Below are 9,148 nucleotides of genomic sequence, written 5' to 3'. Positions count from 1 at the left end.
CATGGCCGAGCAGCCCCACCCAAGCCTAAGATCACCATGTATAATGCCAAGTGTCGGCTGGAGCGTCGACTGAAGCTCGCCGCCATTGGACTCTGGAGCAGTGGAAACGCGTTCTCTGGAGTTATGAATCACGCTTCACTATCTGGTAGTCCGACGGACGAATCTGAGTTTGGCGGATGCCAGGAGAACGCTCCCTCCCCCAATGCATAGTGCCAGTTGTAAAGTTTGATCGAGGAGGAATAATGGTCGGTGGCTGTTTTTCATGGTTCGGGCTAGGCCCCTTAGTTCCAGTGAAGGGAAATCACTAACGCTACAGCATACAATGACATTGTCGACAATTCTGTGCTTCCAACTTTGTGTCAACAGTTTGGGGAAGGCCCATTTTAAAGGCCATGATTTTGGAATGAGATGTTCAATGAGCAAGTGTCCACATACTTTTGGCCATGTAGTGTTTATACTGTATACAGTTGCGGCCCAATATATTGGCACCCTTGCATTTTTCTTAAATAATTCTCTATTCCTTCTAAAATAAATTGAAATTGAAAACACATTTGTTCTCCACACCTTATGGGATTTTCAACATTGCAGAACCAATGACATTTTTGTGAACTGTGTTAGTACTTGTGTTAGTACTTGGTTGCACAAGTTTTGGCCAACAAATGCTAATTTTAGTTTGACCTTTCTACTGGTAATTCAGCTCATCCTTCAGCAGCAAACTGTTCTAATTCTTCAACGTTTTAGGGGTTCCCTCCAACTGCTGTTTTCCGGTCTCACCATAGGTTATGGATGTGGTTCAGATCTGGACTCTTCACTGGCCACTCCAGAGTAGTCCAGTGTTTCTTCTAGAACCATTCCTGGGTGTTTTCTTTATGTGTGTTTGGGGAAGACCCACAACTTTCAACAGATACACAATTTGTGGACACTGGGTTGAACATTGCACTCCAAAACACCTTGATAATCTGCTGATTTCATGATGTCTTGCACACATTCAAGGCCACCCTGTACCAGAGGCAGCAAAGCAGCCCCACAGCATTATCCAACCTCCCCCATTATTGATTGTTGGGAGGATGGTATTTTCTTTGAACAATTCATTTTGTCATCGGTAAACATAGGAAGACCCCACTACTGAAGGAGACACAAAAAAGCCTGATTGAACTTCCCAAAAACCCACCTAAACAAGCCTAAATTCTGGGGAAAATGTTCTGTGGACCAATTAAATAAAATTTGTGATTTTGGACAACACAGATCAGCGCTGTGTTTACTGACGACCAAATTAAGCGTTCAATAAAAATAAAACCCTCGCTACAATCAAAGATGGGGGAGGTTTAATTAATGCTGTGGGGTTTATTTGCTGCCTCTGGTACTGGGGGCCTTGCAAGGCATCATGAAATCAGCAGATGATCAGGTGTTTTTAAATCCAATGTTCAACCCAGTGTCTGCATTGAAGGTTGTCAGTCTTCCATCTGGACAACGACCCCAAACACACATAAAAAAGCACTGAGGAATGAGATGCTGGACTGTTCTGGAGTGGTCAGCGAAGAGTCCAGGGCTGGTTTCCCAAAAGCACATTAAGGCTAAGTTCATCGTTAGAACCATTGAACTTAGCCTTAAGATGCTTTTGGTTAACCGGGCCCAGATCTGAGTCACATCCAAATCCTATGGTGAGATCTGAAACAGCAGTTGGTGGAGGGCACCTCTCAAATATCCAAGAACAAGAGCAGGTTGCTGCTGACAAGTGGGCCAAATTGTTGAAATGTGCAGCAAGATCATTGATGTCTACAAGAAGTTTGTGTGCAGTTATCTTGGCCTAAGGTTGTGCAACCAAGTACTAGCTCCAGGGTGCCCATAATTTTGTCCATGCCATTTAATTATTTTCCTAATTATAATTGCACAGAACATTGGTTCTGTAATGTTGAAAATCCAATAACAATCGACCAAATGTTTTTATAAATCTCAACTTATAAGAAATCGGGAATTATTTAAGAAGTGCAAGGGTGCCAATGTATTTGGCCACAACTGTATGTGGCTCTGACTTGTACCACAAGCCAATTATTTAATGTTTTATTTTTACAGTCGGCTTACACTGCATGTACTTCCAATGGCAAATTGACATCAATAGTAGGCTAGGCTATTTGACATCTTATCACTCAGCACATTTATCATGCTATTATTTCTTGAATAGTGCTCTTTTTTATTCCAGGCAAAATGTTCTTTATTTAGAGACATGGTTTTTATCCCAATCATATTGTTAATTTCATTTTCTGCAACTTCTGCTCTACATTATGTAAAAATAATAATAATAAATTTCTAGGACAATGACATGACAACCATAAAGAATGGAGGACCATGATCATGACAATACTCAAACAGAACAAAGACATACAAGACATTTGGACCAGACATGAATGTAGGGAGTACCATGGGGCAATACCCTCTACCAATAATAGAGAACTTTGTTATACACTTAATCAAGTAAATCAATGATAACCGTTCTACAAATAAACAAACCTTTATTTTTCATTAACAATCCTTCCATAGAGTAACAGAGGTTAATAAACGCACACACGAGTGGTTGAATCAGTACTATTGTCAAAGGCAAGTTTACAGCAAGGAAATGAACAGTAATTAAAAAACCAACAAAAACACCTGTTTTTTTTCTCTATCGCAACAGAAATATTCACCTTTACCCTGGATCATTAAAAAAAATACACCCATAGATTTGACTATGTACAAGCATTATTTACATGAGCAAAGCCTGCACAGTCTTATCTGCCCCATCTATAGTTTTGGAGCACGTAAAAATCTGACTTTCAGGTAGACCGGGAAGCAGAGAGCAGTTATCACTAAAACTGTTGTAACAGAACACCTGAGCCAAAAGATCTATAGACCACAAAGAAAATGTGACAGTAGTACTTTATACATTTGTTTATGCCTCTTTTCAACGAGATATTGGTTTATCGCCTTGAATAGATCTCCCATACACACAGTACAGTACAACACATACATGTACCAGACAGTATACATTTACAACCTCCTTCCTCAGCAGTTTAACACCAGAAGGTTTTTAGTGCAGAACACTCTCTCCACAGACCACTAAAAAAGGGCATTTTACATAAGCTCCAAAACACATGGTCTTATTTCTTACAGTTTGTACTTTGACACGTGCCAGGCTCTGACTGTACAGTATATTAAAATAGCTGTGGTGGTACTCTGCCGCTTCAGATAAAAGCATCAACAGAGCATTGAGACTAATGCAGGCTCTTGTTAATACAACTACTAAAACATCACAGGCAAGCTCATTTCCAATGAGACATTGTAAATATATTTTCCCCCTCATCACACACACACGCACCCAAAAACACACACGCAGCCCGACAAAAGAGGCCAAATATCAACATGATTTCTATGTAGATATAAATAAGGCAGGGACCCCGGGTCTGTTTGTCAGTTGCCCCGTTTCCTGACGACAAAGTCCTATACAAACGATATGAAACTCCTTATGCACAGCCCACATATCCAGTGGAACAATAGCACTTCACATTCAGTCATAAGGACATTTAGATTTTACATGCAGTTAAAAAATCATCAAAACGAACTGGATAAAAACCGCTACCTACGATGTGAAGTCATTTGTAGTCTTTTTGAGTGTCATCATTGTGGGGTTTCCATCAAAGAGCACAATATCTCCTCTGCAGTCAGCACATACAGTATGTATTGTTCTGCAGCCAGCCAGTAGAACAGAGGGCGGGTCCAATGTCAAGTGACAGTATTAAAGATGCACTCCAGGATATTAAGCACAACAAATTCGTAACATATACTATGATTTTCCACTGCATGTGTTGCTGCTTTGTGCTTTCAGACCAGTCAATGGAGTGGGGCAGGCATCATACAGAAAAGCAGAGTGAATCTCTCTGTGACCATGGGGCATGTGATGTCAGGGAAGGCAGGAGTCGGTCTATACAACACCCTCAATGAAAGTGGTGTCCAGGTGAACGATGAGCATGCGCAGGAAGGACATCTCCTTGCGTGTGTTCTCAAAGATGATTAGTGGATCATCAGACTGGCAGCGGAGGCAGTTTGGGGCCATCACCATGGCAAGGTTATTGACATCCATCTTAGTAACAGACACATTGGCAGGCTGAGCAAACACCTGGGGATAATTAGTGGAGGACAGGGAGAAGTTGTGAGGGACAGAGGGAGAGTATGTACAGAATCTTGAAACTGAGATTGACCATATTCTGTATTAATGATACAGACAATGAATGACTAAGGACACGTTTGTAGTAATTTGTTCCATTTCAACTGCATGACCAATGACCATGTCTCCAAGGTTGAATATGATAATAGTTGTATGACAGGATGACTGTCTAGTGTTGTCCTGGACAGGTACAGTGCATTAGCTGTAGTGTTCAGTGTTGTGTGATTACTACCTGCAGGAAGTGGATGAAGTAGCACAGCACCAGTCTGTTGAGCTCAGGCAGGCACTGGACAACATTGACAGCCGCCACAGGGTCATCATAGTTACTGACACACTGCTTGTAGAAGGCCATGGGGATGAGAGGCTCCTCCAACTCACGATACCAAAGCTTCATAAGGGAGGCTGGAAGAGAGAGGGACAGTGTTAACACTAGTGCACACGAGCATGCACACACACAGATAACAGAGGTACAGACTACCTCACCAGGTACGTTGGGGTCTGAGCGGTTTTCTGGGATCCTCCATTGGTCAACCTGAAGCTTAAGTGCGTTGACTTCATCGATATCTCCTGGCACCCTACAGAAAAAGCAGTATTCAATAATCAGTATTTTTCAGTACAGTTGCACTGCAAGGCCACTAGGAGGAACTATAACCCCACAATTAAAAATCTAATGTTGAGTGGCTGGTTGACATCATTTTACACGTAGAATTGGTTTGCAAATTACGGCTGGTACTCTGTTCTATGGATGGGCATTTGAAATGATTTTACTATTCAAATAATATCATTACATTGTTTTGGATATCCAGATAGTCGTTTTTTTGAAAAAATAAATAAATAAAAATGTATGAAGCAAATACATACGGCAGAGGTAAACAGTGGACATGCTGCTTTTCGCCAGTAGTTTGGCTGACAGCAACAGTGAAAGAGAGGTCTGATTTTCACCATGAGAGAACTGATTCTGTTACTAAAAGGTTTTCTGGTGAGTATTTTGCATTGATCTGTGTTTATTTAATTTCAATATTTCACTTTATTTATTTAACCAGGTAGGCCAGTTGAGAACAAGTTCTCATTTACAACTGCGACCTGGCCAGATACTGTGTTAGGTATTGTGGAAACTATGTTAGGAGAGCGCCTGTAATTGCTATTTGAAGTGGGGAAAATAGCATACCGATGCGCAGCAGTAGCTCAACGCATGCTATAAAAACTACATTCAAAAATGTTTTATTACATTTCAAATGTCATGGCATATCACTTTAGATCATATTTAATTTAGACAAAGTTTTTCATTGTAACCAAAAAATAAACAAGTAATCAAATCTTAATGTCCATTCAGATATGCGGACATTCAATTAAGCAGGTGCGAAGTACTCTTGGCCAGCAAACGCTACCGATGTGTCCGAGCCTTAAAATCGTATGGAATTGAATCAGCTACAGAAAGACCAAACAAAGACTAACTACACATTAAACATTGCTGGTCTCCAGGGGCTCTTGAGCAGTGGTAGACAATGTTTGCTCTGTTTTTTTGTCTCTGTACAGTAGGCTGCACAGGGAACATTGGCTTTAAACTGTACTGCTTCAGGAGACCACCCCCCAAGGCTGACGCATACATTTGTCTAGATACTGGCTTTGTCTAGATCTCCTCTTATGACTGCTACCTTGCTAAACACACAACACTACCCCACACCTCATTGGTGAATACCAGGGTTGGAGTCCGTTCCATTTCCAGATAATTCAGGAAGTACACTGAAATTCCAATTCTCTTCAATGCTTTTCAATTAGGAAAATGTGGAATTTGAATTTAGTTTACTTTCTGAAATGACTGGAATTGAAATGTAATTCACCCTAACCCTGGTGAATACACCAAGTCCAAAGAGGTGATTGGCTGACCTGTCCGTCAGTCTCACCTGAAGATGCCCTCGGTCTGGGCCCCTCCCAGTGCCAGGACGTATTGGGAGAGCTGCACCTGTACCCAGGGTAGCTTCCTGTCTGGGAAGAGTTCACTCTGGCGCTCCATCACCTCGTCCAGGGAGCTGCCAAACAGGGAGGGGGTCACGATGGCCCGTCTGCTGTGGTCAATCTCTTCCAGAGTGGGCTTACGAAGACCCTGCAGGGGAGGTTCACAGATCGTGACTACTAGGACATTTTGTACTGTACATGTCCGACTATGTCTATGATTATGTCTATGACTGTCGACATTCAAGATGATATCTGGAATAGACTATAACTATGTATTTTCTTTATGTTGAAGTCTGTGACTGTCCCAATAAGGATCTATCCATGATAATATGTTTCTGACTAATGTCCATGTTTATGTATTTAGCATGACTTATCTCTCTATCAACATCTGTATTGGTTCAGTCCACTGTGGGTATTAAAAAAGAGAGGGAAATTCTTGGCGGGGTTATGTTTTGACTGCATTCGGGCATTTTTGGACTATTGCCCAAGGCTTCCCCACCTGTTCACATTCCCCACCCCCTTTCCCTGCTCATATCGCTAATCACCTTTTTGCCTCCAGTTACGGCCACTTTCTGTAGTTTGCGATAGCAGAACTTTGCGTACGAGCTGATAGGTAGACCTGTAAAGAGAGAAGGAAGACAGGGCCACTGTAAAACTGAGGAATGAGCAACGGATGGCAACAACAAAGCAAACTGAACCCGTGAGAAATCACTACTTATTAGAGGATTAAGAGCACAAGGCATAGAATGTGATGACACCTGCCAACACATGGGTTCAGAAAGTATCTCTGAGATTCTCCAAGCGGTCTGTTTAGTCAGTGTTGCTACCTCAGTCAAGTCTCAATTCATAGCTAAGTGTTTCAATCCAAGTAAGCAAGGCCGGCCTCAGCCCAGCCTTGGCCTAAGAGAAGCCCAGCCTTGGCCCAAGAGAAGCCCAGCCTTGGCCCAAGAGAAGCCCAGCCTTGGCCCAAGAGAAGCCCAGCCCTGGCCCAAGAGAAGCCTAGGCCAGGCCAGGCCCAGACAAGAGGCCTCCAGTTCCCACACGTGACTCCCTCCCACCCCTCTGTTCACAGCTGCTCCGTGCCGTAGTCACAACACCACCCTTCATTTCAGCCCGTCTATCCATCAAACAGACAGCAGCTCTCATTGTGCTGTTTGTGAGGAGGCTTTCCCCTGTGGTTGGCTGGTGGGCCCACATCGTGAGTAATGTCATAGCCCTCTCCCTCAAGTCATTATTCCAGCCAATATCTGAAAACCTCTCAATGAGTCACACCCATGAAGGGTAACCATTCCTCATGGCTTATGAGTCACTGACGTTGTCCAGTGTATAGGTTGGTGGCACAGTCATTGCTGTACAATGTGTGTGAGTTCACTAGTGTGATCAATGCCACGAGATGAGTATAGGTCCTCGCTGATGACACTATCAAGGCTGGTATTGTGAGTTGCCCTAATGGGGTAATGTGTAGTGGCTAGGCTTTCCTTAAATCATCGATGGACACGTAATGTGGGACTGCCAGAGTGAACCATTAACATGGCTCCCATGTCGTCAATCTGCTCTTTTATCACCTCCTGTTGTATTTTGTGAAAACTAGTCATAACTATTCATAATCTACCAGGGAAACTCTAAATATCAGCATGGTAGTCAAGTGACATAGTATGAATTTCCATTTCACTCCAAATTCTTCACATATCATGACACATTTCTATTTCGCTCCAAATTCTTAATCTGCAGTGAGATAGATATGAACCATGTTTGGTTTGTAATGGTTTGTAACCCATAAGGAAATAACAGACAATCTTGACAAGTTACAAATGATTTGTCTCTCACTTCAGCACTCCCCAACAGACTTCCTCCTTGGCAACCTATGAAAAACGCCCCCCATACTAAACATGAATCTTAGTGATCTCAGACCTACCTTCTTCATCTGTATTCTGTTTCCGTTTCTTTCTGGACTTTGAGTTCTTCTTCAGTTTCATGTCTTGCTGCTCTAGTATGAACTGAGTCACTGGAAACCAGAAGGCAGAGGTTAAAGGGCCATTCAGAAATCTAATAACATCCACAAAGAGCAAACAAAAGAGAAGAGGTAAAAATCAATTCAAACCATCACACCCCTCAAACTAGACCTGTCATGCTGATAATGACACCCATAGACAGAGTGACGGAGGAATCAGGGAAATACGACCCACCCTGTTTATTGTCGCTGCTCGGATCCGAGTGCCTCTGGATGTATCCCTCTAGGTAGCAGCGGAACTTGGGCGAGGGGGCAAAGAAGGCCAGGCTGACAGCCATCAGCTCCCAGCCTGCAGCCAGGCTCCTTGGGCTGGTGTTGCCCGTGGTCTGCCTCACCAGCTGCACATACAGCTCGTCCCTCAGGCCCTGCGTGCCCCAGCACTTAGTGATGATGAGCAGGGAAGTGTGGCGGCGGTCTAGGCGGGAGGGTCTGTCTCCCATGTAGGCCTGGACCAGCTTGAACATCTCACAGGCCTCCTTCCTCACAGCGCGGTCGCTGGTCACCAGCATGGGCTTCTTGATGGAGCCGCGGTTCCAGGAGAGCATGTTGGCGATGGAGACACGGCGGCGGAACAGGCCCTGGGTGTGCATGTTCAGGTGCTTGCTGGCCCAGTCCGCCATGCCTGAGGTGTCTGTGGTCGGGGGCTGGCGCAGTGTGGCGTAAGAGAGCTGGTGGTATGAGCCTCCTATTCCTCCTCCCTCTCTGTTGTCATGGGAGATGGAGAGTTGGTGGTGGGGGCCCAGTGAGCCTGTTTGTCCATCTACCGTACCTTTCTTCCTGCTGTCCAACTGAGCCTTCAGTTCCAGGGTCCCCACCTTCAGGAGAAGGAGAGAGGAAAGACAGAGGAGAGAGAGAGGGGTGAGGGAAGAGAGAGGGAGAGAGAAAGTGTCAGTGCAGCAGTATGTACTGTATTTATGCATGTATGTATGTATGTATGTATGTATTGATGTACTGTATGTCCACAGCTGCAGTCTTCTCAATGT

The 9,148-nt window shown here is 43.8% G+C and overlaps 1 protein-coding gene across 2 annotated transcripts in view; it reads right to left on the bottom strand.

The window, feature by feature from the left end:
* Positions 1–2,493: 2,493 nt before the first annotated feature.
* The window catches only part of LOC110493252 (rho GTPase-activating protein 39), a 43,852-nt gene continuing 37,197 nt past the window's right edge, over positions 2,494–9,148 (bottom strand). For both annotated transcript variants that reach the window (XM_036950623.2, XM_090206024.1), the window contains 7 exons: positions 8,341–8,980; positions 8,070–8,159; positions 6,700–6,773; positions 6,103–6,302; positions 4,682–4,773; positions 4,431–4,600; positions 2,494–4,150 (listed from right to left, as the gene is read on the bottom strand). In XM_036950623.2, coding sequence (XP_036806518.2) covers positions 3,956–4,150; positions 4,431–4,600; positions 4,682–4,773; positions 6,103–6,302; positions 6,700–6,773; positions 8,070–8,159; positions 8,341–8,980 — 1,461 coding nt within the window. In that variant the 3' untranslated portion in view covers positions 2,494–3,955. The remainder of the gene's footprint in view (positions 4,151–4,430; positions 4,601–4,681; positions 4,774–6,102; positions 6,303–6,699; positions 6,774–8,069; positions 8,160–8,340; positions 8,981–9,148) is intronic.

The sequence above is a fragment of the Oncorhynchus mykiss genome, chromosome 17 (genome assembly GCF_057628025.1).
Source record: "Oncorhynchus mykiss isolate SJ-2025 chromosome 17, ASM5762802v1, whole genome shotgun sequence".
NCBI classification, from domain to species: Eukaryota; Metazoa; Chordata; class Actinopteri; order Salmoniformes; family Salmonidae; genus Oncorhynchus; species Oncorhynchus mykiss.
This window is presented reverse-complemented; position numbering and strand designations above follow the sequence as displayed.